The sequence below is a fragment of the Dreissena polymorpha genome, chromosome 3 (genome assembly GCF_020536995.1).
Source record: "Dreissena polymorpha isolate Duluth1 chromosome 3, UMN_Dpol_1.0, whole genome shotgun sequence".
NCBI lineage: Eukaryota > Metazoa > Mollusca > Bivalvia > Myida > Dreissenidae > Dreissena > Dreissena polymorpha.
The window spans coordinates 490874-507837 of record NC_068357.1 but is presented as its reverse complement, the minus strand read 5'-3'; the positions used below and the strand labels follow the sequence as shown (position 1 = coordinate 507837).

Here is a 16964-nt window from a genome sequence, read left to right as displayed (position 1 = left end):
TAAATGTATCCCAGGTACGGAAAACGTACCCGGCAAATTTAGACTGTACCCGAGTTTTATTCCCGCCAAAAATCCGATGTCGTAAAAAGCCCTACGGATGACAAAACGTAATTCTCTTTGAGCAAAACTGGCTTTTATGAGTATGGGTTTCGATAATATAGAGGGCATTTAACAAAATATTGACATAAATATGAACATAGTTAATTTGAAAAAAAGCCGACAACGACCAATATAGCGTTAGAATCCCCGGATACGTTTAAGAATATTTTCCGTACTCGGGGTGCATTTAAGTAGTTCCCGAACCGACAATGACCAATCAAGCCTTACTTATACAGTATTCAACACCGAATTTTGTATTTCTGGTTCACTAAAAAGATCAAAGTACTGACAGTACTGGTGTGACGAAGCTTTTGAAGAGGATGTTAATAAAAGCATCAATTTAAGTTTATCTACATCACCACAATTGTTTATGTGGGCACGAAAAAAATTGGGTACGAACATTTTGGGTACAAAAATTATGCCAAAAAAATTGGGTACAAAAAAAATTTGGTTACGAAAAAAAATTTGAGAACGAAAACAAAATTGGGTACGAACAAAAATATGGGTCAAAAAAAATTTGGGTACGAAAAATAATTGGGTACGAATTTTTTTTTTGGGGGGGGGGGTACGGGGAAGTAGTACCCGTGGGGAACTTTACCCATTCAGCGAAACTTGGAGGCGGGTAACATTCTCGATCAAATATAACAAGAAATATCTTTAACAAGATATTCGACGTCTATTTTCTGTACCACTTATCTTAAAAAAACGTTCTGTTACAGTAAAACGTTTGTGGGTTATAACAATACGTTACGTAGCAGATATATTCAAAACTTAACATGCTCTTTAATTACACCATGCTCTTAAATTTCTTTATGTATATCATACCAAACTTTATTTTTCGTTGTTTCCTTTCCTAAGTTAATGATGTTATGTGTACGGACGGGATTTCACATGCCCATGTGCATGAACATATAATTTTTCTCTTTTGATTATTGTTTTATCTCTAATTCAATAAGCATAGGCATGTTTGTTCGTTAAGTACGGCAATAATTCCATGATGATTCCCGAAAGTAGGTATGAGCACATAGTCGAATACGACTTGAATACGTGAGTTCGCCCATGGTAAGGTAAACTAAATCTCCGCGATATGACCTAATATGTGTTTAAAACAGCAATCAATGTCCAACAAACGAATGAATTATCAAACATAGTGTGTGCACTGATGTGGCTCTGTAATTTATGTTTGAAAAGTTTATTAAATATGCAAAATGATTGAGCACGCAGAAGAGCGAGTCTCATAAATGTCGTACGGCTATTAAGCCGTTTATCTACCATACTCGCTATAACGTTTACAAATGGCAGGTTCGAAATAATTCGTTTTCTTTACACTCATGATCGCGTTTAACGTTAATTATACACGTTTTTATTCGCAATTTACAGAATCACGACAAATATCAAATACAATACAGAAATACATAGTTGTTTCATTGATCTATAAACATATAATGGATTGAATATAACTCATTTAAAATTAACGTTTTTAAACTATTATTAAATCTTTTTTCCCAGAATATGCTGTCCTATTTATAGCTGAGCTTTCTTTACCTTTATCAATGATAATCAGCGAGGTATGCCGATTAGAAAAATCGAGCTATCTTAATATTTTATCTAAAGAATATACGCAGTGATATTCAGCTTGAACTGAATGTGCACCGTCACATAGTTATGTCAATTTGTTATGTAATTGGGGCTCGTTTTTTCACTGATTTTATTTCAATTTCGAAAGTATTTTTATCAGCGCCATCTCTAATTCTTTTGAAAAACAATATTGATTATGGGATACATGTTCGACGAACAAATACGTATGCATTGGTATGTTCTTATCAATCTTGGCGATTTCAGAAACGAATTCGTGTTTCTGGATCGAACGGTTCGCATGATACAAAAGCGTATGGTTTTGATAATGGAAAAGGAATTGCAAATCTCCTTGGTGTATATTTAGCAACAAAAACACACAATGTATTCGACATAAATATCATCAGACGCTTACGGTAATGTTTATTATCAAATTTAGTTTGGTTTTCAGTTGATCTTTTCAGCTCCAGACGAGGGTGACATTGTATGAATGGGAGACATGCTCATCATACTTTATTCCATTACGATTTGAGCAACAGATCACACTGTTGCCCTTAATTCTGACCGAAAAGGATGTTAGAGACAATTCCAAGATGAAAATCAAATATCTGTGTTCTCGATTGCCGATACAAGTGGATTCTAGATGCGAGGGTGAAACGATTGGTCTTCTGAATAACCTCCACCTGTCCGTACACCGTTTCTTGCATACTCAAATATTCTTGTCATACATTTTCTATCTGGGGTGTTGTAGTTCATGCATTCCTGAAGGATGTGTTCAGACGTTTTTGTAGGCTTCTCCACAGGGGCACCTGGAGACGGCACGAGGTGAAATCTCTGGCAAATGTGGTAGTTAAGTTATGTGTGTCCTTAACGCTGAAGTCGGATGATAATCACATTTTCTGGATAGGCGATGGTAACTGTCATTGGACTGTTCAGTTCTAAACAGGCTCTTCATGCTGTGGTTAATATCTTCTAGACCGACTTTGCTCTCCTGTTGGTCCTCTTTTGCTTCCAGCTTTACCATTCTGTATGTCTCATAATTTCCGTGTTTTCCATAGTCAGAGGGTATCAACTGGAATCCAGTGATCTTACACATTGGATGTTTAGTAGTGCTGCTGTCAGGCAAGACAGTTGGTTGGCGGTTGCTTCTTCTAGGACTCACAAATCATCGGTTACCAGCGCGCTGACTTTGCTGGGGCTTTTTGTGCTAGAGCCATAATTTTATTATCATTGTTGATCATAACAGAATTCGAATGTTTACATTTCTGATATAATTGTTTAAGCCAGGAACAAAACAAACGACATTAATATTTTATTAGATGACGAACAATTAAATTAAAACAAAACAAATCAAATGAAACATAGAGATAATTCAATAAATAGAGAAATGTTAAGCGTTGTATTAAACAAATACATGAGCAGTTTATACCTCAATACTTTTTTTATCTTTTTCAATGCTTTGTTATGCTACCTTGCGCAATATGGCAAGTTTTTGTCTCTTTCCGCCCAAGTTGGTATTTATAGCACATGTATGCGAAAATCTATCGACAAACACATAAGTTATACCGGAACGTTTATAGTTTCCCCTGATAATGTCTCTCCGCGAGAAATCTTCGCCTGCAGTTTGTTACTAATGCACATAAACGCTAGTGCAACACATACAGTACCAAACGCCGCAAGAAGAGGCAGCTTATAACCGGAGGTGACGTCACGAACGTAACCTGCAAAAACATGTTTATTTAAAGAAATAAAATGCATATTTATGCATGTTTCCATATAGAAAGTTAGTTATAAGGTATGTGTTACTGAATTTAAAGCTATGTTCACAACAACTTGCACAATTTATTTTCATGCATACCGTAAACACATATTCCCAAATATTTGTGTTATCATTACCTGCCACATGACCCGATATTGCAGTTCCGATCCCGTGCATTGTACAAATGATTCCTATGGCGTTTCCCAAATGTTTTGTTCCAACAAGACTCGCAGTTGTCACATTGATCGATGCGACCAGTATTCCAATTGCAAAACCTATCACACAAGATGACAAAATCAACAGACTTATGCCAGGTACGAACACAGCGCACACAATACCTATACCGAGTAGAACACAGGCAATGATTGGAACACCCAGGGTAGTCATTCCTGGTATTTTCATTATGAAGCCGGGACTCAATCGGCCGAGACCGCCACACAGATTGAGTGCGATAAGGCCAAAAGAAGCTTCTTTGTTAGTGGAACCTCTGTCTTGATATAAATCAACGATGAAAGCAGTGAAAATGTTAATGATAGGCAAAGCAAATGCCAAACCAGCCACAAAGACCATAAACACTTTGTTCCGAAAAAGACAATGCATACTGCTACGTAGTGTTAGGTCAGTTGATTTGGGTCCGGTTAGAATATTATTATCGAGGCTGTCCACTGTCTGCATAGTGCCATTGACACCTGCATTTGAACTTGGTTCTGTGCGTGTCTGGTTATCTGCTTGATCTGATGCAATGTCGTCAATTTTGAATTTGGAGTTGTCGCAAGCGAGCCTGATATCGGGCACTGTAACAACACTGACGTTTATACGATTGATCTCTTTGTGATGACCGGTGGTAGCAGTTTGTTTAGTTTTAACGCTTGGTTGTTCTACAGGTGCCCAAAGTGTGACCAACGCAAATGTATTCGATGACACGGCACCACAAATCAAGAAAATTCCTGGATATCCATAGAGGTCGCTGAAATTTGACAGGTGAATCTCATATTTGTATGTAGGTAATTAGTTATCACACACAATTTGAATCTTAATTGTGCGAAATATATAATTGTGTTTTAGTAAAAACAAAAAATTAGGTAAACTTACTTGACCTGTGTTATAACATTTAATACCTACTTACTCTAACCAAGGAATAATGAAAGGGTAGATAGATCCTCCCGTTGCTGACCCCGTCGATAAAACTGACAAAATGACAAGCAATTGTCCATGACCATCAAAATGTTTGGCCGTTACTGAAACGGACGATATAAGCAGCGGCGACATTCCCAAACCTGAAATTAAGTTAGACGCATTGACTAACATGTATATAATATCGCCCCATTGGTGCAAAAAGGTACCATGTGCCATCTAATTTCAATATTACATGGTACCTTTTTGCACATACACATGTATGGGGCGATATGATGTTTTTGTTTTTATTTCTGATATGTTATCACGTCTAGAGAAATGTTCATATGATGATTTTGTTCCCAATTACACACGAAGTGAAACTTCTGCTGCACAACGCGGCACATTATTTATGGCGATAAACCAAATGTCAAACAGTGATATACAAAACAAATGCACTTGATAAAACACACGCGTACATAAAAACGCACAACCATGAAAAACTGGGCCATCGACTCGGAACGGTCAATGCAAAAATCATTTGAATACACGCATATGACTGTTTTTGTTGCCTGTAATTTTGTGTGTTGTGTCTAGTGCTTTTGTATTGTGTCTTGCTGGCTCTTTATCACTTGCCATAAATAAAGCCTCTTGGGCTATAATAAGGGTTCTCTCCTGCTGTTTCAAAGCTTAACTTTATATTTGGGCCGTGCTCTGTGAAAAGGGAGTTTAAGGCATGTGCATAAAGTGCCGCACGGTCCGTACATGCTTATCAGGGACGACACTTTCCGCCTAAACTGGATTTTTGCTAAGAAGAGCCTTTCTTTAAACGAAAATACCATACAAACGGAAAGTGTTGTCCCTGATTAGCCTGTGCGGACGGCACAGGCTAATCTGGGACAACACTAACGCACATACATTAAACCCCATTTTCACATAGCACAGTACATTTGTTTCATGCAAAATGTAATTTATGTTCAGCTGACTATACACATAAATGCCATAACATAATATACTTAATGTATTTTCTTTAAAGAGTTAATGTGCATACATTCAACATCAAGTGCTATATAACATTATAGCCAGTAATGTAAGTCACACCGTTTACAATTTCTCAATCACTTACCAACAATGACACCTAACGTAACAATAAGCACAGACGGTGATGTCACGAACGCAGAAGACACAAATCCAACAAACACCATCAAAGACCCAAACAGGGACACGGCACGGACACTTGTCTTGTGAATAAGAGCACCGAAAAATATGCCTGAAAACAAATAAAATTATTTTTGATTAAAAAGTTATAAAGGGTAAGGGTTTAATTATGATACAAACTAGTGTTAGGAAAGTATAAAAATCTCTATATCTGTTTTGTACATTCACTCAAAACATCGTTCAAGCACATAATATTGAAAATTGCACACGAATATTTCAAGGAAAGACATTTTAGAAAAGTATTCTAGCAACACAAATACATGAATACTTTGATATAGAAAACAAGAAACATCATCAGGAGACACATTAAAAACAAAGCATGAAAGACCACAAACATCATAAATGCTGAAGTCACCGACTTTAAACGGTCAATGTTAAGCATTTGGGGCTTAAACCGGTTTACAGGAGAGCCGAACCTTGTGCTTAGCACAGAATTACTCGAAAATCATATCGTAAATCAATATTGACTGCATATCAATGCAATTGAATTAAAGGGGCATTTTCACAGATTTTGGCATGTTTTGAAGTTTGTCATTAAATGCTTTATATTGATAAATGTAAACATTGGGTCTAAAAATCTCTAGTAAAAAAAACACAAGAATACAATTAAAGAATTTTAAAAAAAGTAACCCTCAATGGGGCTCGAACCACTGACCCCTGGTGCTTGGGAGCTAAAGTCTACAGCTCTATCCACTAGACTATCCGCTCTTATACCAAATTTTAATGTATTTTTTACCTAATATATGCAATCCTCGCAGTATAAAAAAATACGACATCAACAGAATTCTCCAAATTATTCAATCGTTTCGCGTTGCAACGCTTTATAATTTTCAGGCTTTTAAATCGTCAAAAGATGCACATAATGGATATTTTAGAGCATGGTAAATGTTCAGTATTACTGTTTCCTAACAAATATTATAACTCCAAGAAAAAATTGCGAATCTGAAACAAATGTTTTTCAATTTTGTCAATTTACCAAAGCGTGAAAAGGCCCCTTTAAAAAGCTACACAATAATTGCAAATTTAGTATCCATACGGTAAAATTATAAACAGAGCAACAACATTGCAATTTGCTGATGCGATTGTCTATTTATCAACATTTCGTAATTATATATTGGTACCCGAGCACAACAAAACTCCTCCCAGCGTTGACTGAATTGTTGCCGCTTCTGCTCTGGTGGTGTTGAATCGCCGAATGATGATCACAAACAGAGACCCGACCGAGAAGGCAAAGCCAATATTGATCACCACCACCAGGTATGAGGACATGAACACCAACCAGCGATGAACACTACTACCATTCTGTATTTCAGTCCTTAAACACATGTGATTGATAAGCATTACAATTTAAAACTTGATACATTTGAACGTCATATATAAGCTGGAATGTGAAAACGACAATATGTTCCATTAATTTAACCGTTCCTCACTGGGATGTAAGATTTGTGATTGGCGCAATCCAGTGTATATTACATTAATTGAATGGTTTCAATGTTCCTGTAGAATTATGTTAATGGTAGCTGTTCTAGAAACAAAATAACACGAGTGACAAAAAACACATTAAACCGGATTAATTATAGCGACAACTAATACAAATACCGGTATAACAGGTGATCAATAAAAAGTAAAGTACGTGTAAAATTTAATACATACATGTATTCGTATGACATTATTTATTTGCGTTCATACCATAAAAAATGTACCTGATGTGTAACAATATGTCAAATACAAATATAATTTAACTTAATATAACAAAATATTAATGGTAAAATACCTTTTGTTGCTATTATTTTGTCCGTTCATTTTTGTCAGTTAACGCAGCGGTAGTGAACAGTAAAGGTTATCTATTTATATACATATACCGTTGAGAGAAGCTGCATGTAATGAAGCCCATTGCAGAGATGCATAATAGATAAAATGAACGACTCATTTGGCGACGCGTTATGCCACAACAGTTCTGTATCAATTAGTCATTCGGATTGGTTGCGTAGAAAATTAAAGTAACATTACTACTCTAAATCAACGAACATTTCGTTCAATATTTCGTAAAATAAAGCTAAACAATTAAAAATCATGGTCCCTTATGGACATTGTCGAAATTTCAACGGCAGATGTGGTCTGGTAAAATAGATGTTTGTGGATACAAAATGCTCGTTTTCATTATTGTTTTGCATATCTATTTATATGACACATGAACACTAAAATGGTGTCCGTGTGTCGTATGAATAGATATATTCGCGGGAATTAATTGTGGCCACAAATAAATAAAAACGAGCATTTTGTATCTACAAAAATCTATGTAATCATACCACAATTAGCGTTGACATTTTGGCTATTGCTATAAAAAACACTGATTGTTAAGGTGTTAACTTGATATTACGAAATACTTAACGAAATTTTCGTTGATTTTGAGCGTTATAGATTATGATATCGTTTGCTGTCGCTAAAAATATCGTGTGTTTTTCATTCAATAAATATATTTAAAATTCAATATACTATTATGCATGGCAAATAAAAGACTAAACATGAACAGGATTGTGTTAAGACTTGGCATAAACAATAAATGTCTGAACATGTATATTGATATAGTACACATTCGAATTGATTGTATTGGAAAAGAAGATAATTTGTGATAATAAAGAATTATTATTTTTTTGCTATGATTCATGCGGTCCTAAAATTTTCGTTGATTTGCGTTAAGCACTTTGTTTTCCGTTTAAAGAAGATTCATGTCATTAAGGGATTGTGCACAGAGGTGAATGTTTAAAGCAATAAACGTCATCTTTGCAACGAGATTTGCTTGTTGTTGTTGTTTTCTTCGAAATATGTTTGATGTTATCAAAGATCAAAAATAAAGCTTATATTGAGAGAAGTACAAATAGATTTTTTTCAAGTTTCACCACAATATTTAAATTCGACTTGGATCTATCTGTTGAACCCGTTCGTATGAATTAATAAAGTGTATTATGACTGAAATGATGAAATCATGTGCATATGTTCTATATATGTCGGGGCACGTCTATGTTTAATTAGGTCGGGGCACGCTGTTCGTTTTTAATTAATACGAACGTGTTGGAGAACATGAATTTCGATCTGTTTATTGCGCAAATTGTAGCCTTGATATTGTAATGCAGCATTTTTTATGTAAATAGAATATGAAAAAAGCGGCGCCTCGAAAGCAAAAACTAGACAGGATTATTGCCCAATGTCACTGAATGTTTCAAGTCACACAATTATATGTGAAGTCATTTGAAATTCTTTTTTTATTCACAAGTGTAATGAGAAGCGCATGTTCAGTTTTATGCAAATCGTGCCAACAGGATAAACGATTTACTTTCGAAATCGCCACGATTTGTCACACCGCATCTTTTAATCGTTAGTTGTTATTAAAGTATCCGATTATCAATATTGCTTTCCAAAAGATTTTTTGACACCGCTGATAAAATACTAGAGTTGCGACACCTTAAGGGTTTCGCGGAATGGAATGAGTGGAGAGTTCAAATCAAATTGAAAATCGATTATTTCAAAATAAAAAATTGGTACGAAAAAATATGTGGGCAGTGGGTACGAAAAAAATAATAATTTGGGTACGAAAACAAATCTGAGTACAAAAAAAAGGGTACGAACAAAATAAAGGTATGAAAAACTATTTGGGTACGAACATATTTGTGTACGAATAAAATATTAGGTACGAACATATTTGTGTACGAAAAAAATTTGAGTACGAACACATGGGTACGAAAAAATTTGGGTACAAACAAATTTGTGTACGAAGAAATAATGGGTACGAACATAATATGGGCAGGAAAAAAAATAATTTGGTTACGAAAACAAATAAGAGTACGAAAAAATAAAGGAAACAAAAAAAATTAGGGTACGACAACTATTTGGGTACGAAAAAAATGGGTACAAATAAAAATTTGGGTACGAAAAAATCTGGGTACGAAACAAATTTGGGTACTAAAAAAATGGGTACGAATTTTTTTATTTGGGTACGAAAAAAATGGGTATGAAAAAAAAAATTGGGTACGAACAAATTTGGGTACGAAAAAGATTGGTACGAAAAAAAAATGGGTACGAACAAACTTGGGTCCGAAAAACATTTGGGTCCGAAAAAAATGGGTACGAAAAAAAAATTGGGCACGAAAACAATTGGGAACAAAAACATTTGGGTACGAAAAAAATGGGTACGAAAAAAAAAATTGTTACGAAAAAAATTTGGTACGAACAAAAATTTAGGTACGAAAAAAATGGGTACGAACAAAATTAGGCACGAAAAAAAAGGGGTACGAAAAAAATTGGGTACCAAGAAATTGGGTACGAACAATTTGGGTACGAAAAACATTTGGGTACGAAAATAATGGGTACGAATTTTTTTTTAGGTACGAACAAATTTGGGTACGAAAAACATTTGGGTAAGACATAAATTATCACGAAAATCGAAAAATTGGGGTATGAAAAATCTAATTTGAATTGTCTAGCCCGTGAATTGTCTCCTGGGGGTGAATTGTCTTGGGGTTGCTATTAAGGCTACATGTACTTCCGGCCAAGCCACGTGTTTATAGCGATTGCGCAATAAAAAACACCACTTTTTCGTGATTTAATCAAAAACTAGATTTTTCCCAGTAATAACGAATACACCAATAGGTAGATCGCGTTATATGTACAGTTAATGGAAAATTTCATAGGGCCATACATTGTAACTCTGTGAAAAATCATCTGACCAGAACCGGCTGATAATATGCATGTCTCCTCTTGGTAGTGAAGCTTCCCATTAAGTTTAATTGAATTCCAGTCATTAGTTGCTGAGAAATAGCCCGGACAAAAATTGTGCATGGACGGACAGACGAAGCGGCGACTATATGCCCCCCCCCTTAAAAAATTTGGGGAGAGCATAATAAAAAAGTTGTGGCAATTCAAAGGTGGTACGCAAACTTTAAAATAGATTTATCAATTATATGCTTATTCTTAGTGAAAAAAAGGCCATAATTGTTACAAAATGCTTGATACAGTTATCTGCTTCTGTTTATACATTGGGGTCATGTTGGTTAAGAAGCAAAATACATGTATGAAAGCAATATGTCAATGGACATAGGAAATATATTCGAGGTGGTACGCAAACATTCCAATGCGCGCACCTACGCCGGGGTGAGTAGGATAGGTCCACTATATATATTTCATATATAATAGTCGAGCTAAAAAGTAAATATACTATAAACAACAAGCTTACCTCAATCACAATTTTAATGCAATGCAGTTAAACAATAAAGTTACAATGATATGCCAGGGATTGAAACTAACTTTTTACTATTGTGGGCAACCATCTTTAGTATTTTGGTTGCCCAAATAAAGAATAACGAGCCCAGAAATATGAACATGTGAATATTATTATACATTTTTTTAATAAAATAATAGATAATTATATACATTTGCTGACAATACACATGTTCAATGCATGATGTATTATTATAAGCCTGAATTGAATCATGTCCTATTCCTAAATAATGAATGTTATTTAACTATTATTGATCCATGGTGATCAATTGTTTTTCAATTTTTATTGCACTGAATTGTTTTAAGATTTAAAAAAAACAAGTTTACCAACTTTTGAAATTGAGTTGCCCAGGCCAAAATCTACTTGCCCCGGGCTCATGGGAAACCACTTATTTCCATCCCTGTATGCTCTTCATTTTCTGTTCTTCCATCCCATTCTCAAAATTAATTTTAAAGCACAATATTTTTTAATAACATTTGTATGAATTACTAACCATTATCACCCAAAAAACAATTTTACAAAGCTGTAATCCTGTCGTAGAGATTTAGTTTACTATTATCAGTGTTCTCTTTAAATACCGGCAGCCAGCGATTTTGCCGGTTACATTTACTCTTACATTTACATGCCGGCTACTTTTTCCAAATATATCAAGTGAATGTCATAAATGCTTTCGTTTTACTGCATAGTTGCCGGCCATATAACTGGCTACTCAAATTTTTCTGGAAAACACTGAATTATGCATGACAAACACACAATACTTAAAACCTTCGATTCGTTTTTAAAATAAATTGACACTTCCAGCTTGTCGCCATTAAAATCCAAAGATTCAAATAATTTTCCACGAGATACGTCAACAATTGCGTAATCAAATGAATGAAAAATAAAAGTAAAGAAAGCCGGATTTTACATAAATTCCAGGTTGATAAACACAACAAGGTAAAGGTACCTTGTAGTCGGTGAGATATAATAATAATACAGTTAGTAAGGCTCGTACCCTGGGTACGGTAAATATACTAAAACGTACGCGGGAATTTTAACACTTAATCGGTTGTTGTAGGCTATTTTGTAAAAATTAATTATGTTTACATTTATGTCAATTTTCTGTTAAATGGTATTTATATTATCAAAACTCATTGTTAAAATCAATAATGTGATTTAATTTTTAATCTTAAATTGTTTAAAGTCGCGTCATTGTATGACGTCGTCAAGTATAATATTTTCCACGACATCGCACGTTCACCTTTTACCGTCATAGATTTTTTTAAAGAAACATCATTTGGTTACCAAGGTCCGTTAAATGGGGAACACCATATTCGGTATTTATATTATGTTTTAACAATTAATTAATGCTGTGTAATAAATATTGTTTAAGATATTTCGATATTTATTGAAAATGTTTCAAATTGTTATTAATGAAACCTCTTATTCTAATGTGTGTATGCTATTATATTATACTTTGAAAAGCATATCTGTTGTACTATAATCTTATTATTCATTTATTACTGTTAATTTCATTTATTGTAGAGAATCGTCAATGTTACATCTAGTCGCCAATGCTTGTTGTCAGTGTTAGTCGTAAATGCTTGTGATCATTGTCGTCAATGTTAGTCGTCAATCCTTATCGTCATTATACATGAAGGAAATAAAAGCAAAAACAGAGACGTATTCTTGATTACTTGCTTATTCCTACGGCGTTCTCTCAACACTCATACTAAAAAGCATGTTGATGCAGATTTTTTAAAAGAGAAGTTTGTTTAAGGTAAACAATATTGTTTTACGTTAATCGGTAGCATGTTTAACGACATCGGATTTTTGGCGGATATACAACTCGGATACAATCTAATATTTGCAGGTATGTTTAAGTTTATTTACCGTACCCATGGTACATGTAAGTAAAATTAAGAGTACCCGGGGTACATGTACCGGTAAGTAGTACCCGAGCTGAGAATGATCAATCGAGCCTTAGTAAGTGAGTGATGGTGTATGGGATAACATGCACTGAGGGTGTATATTTTTCACGAACAAGTCAATTGAAGGTGTTAGAGCTGCATTGATCCATAAGATTTAAAAGGGTAATTAACCACGGGCTTATTAAAATTAAAATGATGACATTACATTGTACCAGATGTTTATTGTTGTATACTGTAAGCTTGCAATATTTAAAATAATGTAAACAACTTACCTTGTATTAAGTTGGCACATTGTTGTCAGGTGTAGAAACTTTTTATACTTATTTCTGTTAAGTTGCACTGGCTGAACCAAAAGAATTATGTAGTCGTTTCTAAATAATCACGAAACAACCTACTAATGCATATATGCTTGCCAGTTACTGAGTTTGTGCATTCCATTCATTATTGGCCTTGGCAAACAGCGTAGAATCAGATGAGACGCCCTGTGATGTCTGCTATTTCGTTACGCTGAAGATTTCCATATCCGCGGGTGTTTTTATGTCAAATGTTATGGTTTTTCAATAGATCGTATACTTATCTACAAAACAGCGAATTAGCGTTCACTTTAAATCATTTCCGATGATCTTATTTTGTAAATAATTTCTAGTGTTAATTCCTACGTTGCTATGTCGTCAGCCATTTTGACGGTTGGTTTGTTTACTTTCGGTTTCCACAACAAACGAAATTAATTGATTTGCTGCTTGCGTTTATTTATTGATTAAATAATAAATTATTAAACCCTAATAATGTAATTGTCTGAATATCATTTATATTCAAGATATTATCGGATAAATAGAATACCATTCTAATACCAGTGTGTACTTACATTTATCTCGGAAAGCCTAGCCGTGTAAACCTTTCTTTAACTCGTCGCACTCAATACGTTGAATAACACATAGATTTATGTCATGTTCATTAAAAAACCACAATGTGCACAAAAGACATGCATGTGTACTACCGATTGTTATTCAAACACAATTATTACGCCTTTGTTTATCGATTAAACGCCTAACTGAATTAATAACGCGTAACGTCAGTTTCTTTTTTTCGTAGCAAGATGGAAGCTAGCCTAAGCGCTTTTCATGACGTCACGCGCGCGTGCCCTTTCCCATAAAAAATATTTAAACGCAGAATACTCGAAAACTTGATTTTTCCCAGGTATAACGCCTACGCCAACAGGTAGATCGCATTCTTGTCCATATACATGTCAAATCTCAGCAAAAGTTACCGACCAGTTTTCAAGGCGCCCAAATCGCGACTATATGCCTCAACTTAATGAAACTTAGCCCCCTTTATCATTCGTTCGATTGAACGTCATCAATGATGACGTCCAATACATCACTCATTCCATATTTATAGACTTGCGACACCTTAAGGGTTTCGCGGGATGGAATGAGTGGGGAGATCATATACAATTTTCAGCTTTCCGGAAGCAAGGACCCTCTGGACGTGAAACATCAGCTTTCCAACACTAAATGATTCCAGTTCCAAAGCACATATTGCATTAGTTCAATGGGAAGAACATAAAACGTCATATTCACAAATCTCTGAAAAACAAACAGTGCTAAAAAATATTTAAAGTAGTCATTTACTATTTAATTGATTATGTCCTCTGATTGTTGCATTTTTAATTTAAATATGTGTTCCTATATGCATTTATTGTTGTATTGACTTAAAAAACTAAAATGGATGCCAATTCTTAGTTTGCTGTCTAAGTCTACCCTAAAATTATACATGTTTCTTGCATAATTGAATTATCAAAAACTGCATACTTGTAAAGGAATTGTCAGAGTTATTTGGTTAAGTTAGAGACAAAGTAAAGCAAATATATTCATTTTTCTTAAAATGAATCATCCTCTGAAGCCCCCACTGGGATTCAAACCCAGATCTCTTTCCTCTGGGAAGGAAAGTATTCTATCTTGAAATACAAGGGCAAGTAAGAGGACAATTTGCAATTTTAAACCTATAAACATATAAACTTAATTTTTCACATGACCTTAGAAACAACACAGACATCTCTGAATCTGAAATACATTACAGTTACAATTCAGGTTTTTAGTATTGTGCATTGTACATGAATGTTTAAATATTGTATTTATCCTTGGTACACAGAACTGCCTAAAGATGCGTAAAATACCAGTATTCAAATCTGAAAATATCCCATGTGTTTGTTTCACTCTGTAAGTATCCCTATTTTATTTCAATAAAGAAGTTTTTCCTTCTCCTGAAAATTTAACTAAATGTCAGTTATGCTACTTTTTCATTCAGCAAATTACATGTGTCCGTAATGTCAATTTTGAAAATTTGGTAAAAACATTAATTTTACCAAAAAGGTAGACTTAATATTATTTAACAGTTGATGTATGTCACCTTAATAAAAAAAACAAAAATGGGAAAGAAATAAAATGTTTAAAAATGTCAGTTACATGACTTATAACATTAAGTAGACGATATAGCTTTGATACTTTAGGATACGAGTAGACCTTAACACAAATAGGATAAGAGTAGACCTGAACACAAAATTTACCCAAATTTTCAATTTTCTAACTATAAAAGGGGGCATTATTCTGTCAAAAAACAGAAAAAAATGGGTACGAAAAAAATGTGTGTACGAAAACAATTGGGTAAGAAAAAATTATGCCATAAATATATGCTAAAATAGCTTGGGGTCTTGACCACCAAAACAGCTTGGATTTTAATTATGCTGAAATAACTCGGGGTCATGACCACCAAACTGGCTTAGAATTAAATTATGCTGAAATAGCTCAGGATCTTGACCACCAACCTGGCTTGGATTTTTATTATGCTGAAAAAGCTCGGGATCTTTACCACCAAACTGGCTTGGATTTGAATTATGCTCATAGTTCGGGTTCTTGACCACCAAACTGGCTTGCATTTTAATTATGCTGAAATAGCTCAGGATCTTGACCATCAAACTGGCCTTGATTTTAATAATACCGAAATAGTTCAGGATCTTGACCACTAAACTGACTTGGATTTTAAATATGCTGAAACAGCTCGAGGTCTCGGCCATGAAACTGGCTAGGATTTTAATTATGCTGAAAAAGCTCGGGGTCTTGATCACCAAACTGGCCTGGATTTTAATTATACCGAATTAGTTCAGGATCTTGACCACTAAACTGACTTGGATTTTTATTATGCTGAAATAGCTCGGGGTCTCCGCCACCAAACTGGCTTGGATTTTAATTATGGTTAGAAAGCTCGGGGTCTTTACCACAAAAATTGACCACCAAACTGGCTTGAATTTTAATTATACCGAAATAGTTCAGGATCTTGACCACTAACCTGACTTGGATTTTAATTATGATGAAATAGCTCAGGGTCTCTGCCACCAAACTGGCTTGGATTTTAATTATGGTGAGAAAGCTCGGGTCTTGACCACAAAAATGGCTTGGATTTTAATTATGCTGAAATAGCTTGGGATCTTTACCACCAAAGTGGGCGGGGCCCTGGGGTGGGTAATGTGAACATGGATGGTCGAGACACTGTGTTGTCATAAGAAATCTTTAGTGTTAATTTGAAGTCAATTGGTGAAAAATGGTGCGGCAGAGGCCGACGCGTATTCCCATGCCGCATGTTTGACCCAGGGGGCGCCCCAGGGTTGGTAATGCGGCCATGCATGGTTGAGATTGACCGTAACTATTGTCTTAAGAGATTTCGAGTGCTTGACAGGTTAATGTAAGCCATCATGGAGACAGGTGGTTTATGTGGGCTGGTGGTAATTTAAAAGATGAAGTTTCAAAAATAATTATAAAAATAAAATTTGGGGGGGGGGGATTCTGGGGTGGGGCATGGGGGATAGTTTGGGTGCAGTGCATTGTGGTATGTCAGGTTAGTGTTGTATTGTCAAAGTATGAATCAAATGTGATCATAAATAAAGAAGTTATGGCAATTTAAGCAAAATGTTCAATTATCTAAGTATAAAAGGGGCAATAATTCTGTCAAATGCTTGATA

At 34.8% G+C, this 16964-nt stretch overlaps 2 protein-coding genes across 4 annotated transcripts in view; one reads left to right on the top strand and one right to left on the bottom strand.

Annotated features, from left to right (window-relative positions):
* The window catches only part of LOC127872701 (uncharacterized), a 436069-nt gene that overhangs the window by 110866 nt on the left and 308239 nt on the right, over positions 1–16964 (top strand). The window lies entirely within an intron of this gene.
* Positions 2517–7089, bottom strand: LOC127872704 (monocarboxylate transporter 14-like). The gene is made up of 5 exons (XM_052416040.1): positions 6886–7089; positions 5673–5816; positions 4560–4710; positions 3571–4400; positions 2517–3395 (listed from the first exon to the last, which is right to left on the bottom strand). Exons 1-5 carry the CDS (start codon positions 7031–7033, stop codon positions 3235–3237), a joined length of 1434 nt encoding a protein of 477 aa, XP_052272000.1. The 5' UTR covers positions 7034–7089; the 3' UTR covers positions 2517–3234.

Bases quoted from the DNA above. Each gene is read 5' to 3' on its own strand.
- LOC127872704 (XM_052416040.1), bottom strand. From the start codon at position 7,033: ATGTCCTCATACCTGGTGGTGGTGATCAATATTGGCTTTGCCTTCTCG. The intron at 5,817-6,885 runs GTACCAATATAT...ATTTGTTTTCAG, and splicing joins AGGAGTTTTGTTGTGCTCGG to GCATATTTTTCGGTGCTCTT. The intron at 4,401-4,559 runs GTAAGTAGGTAT...GTCAAATTTCAG, and splicing joins TTCATTATTCCTTGGTTAGA to CGACCTCTATGGATATCCAG.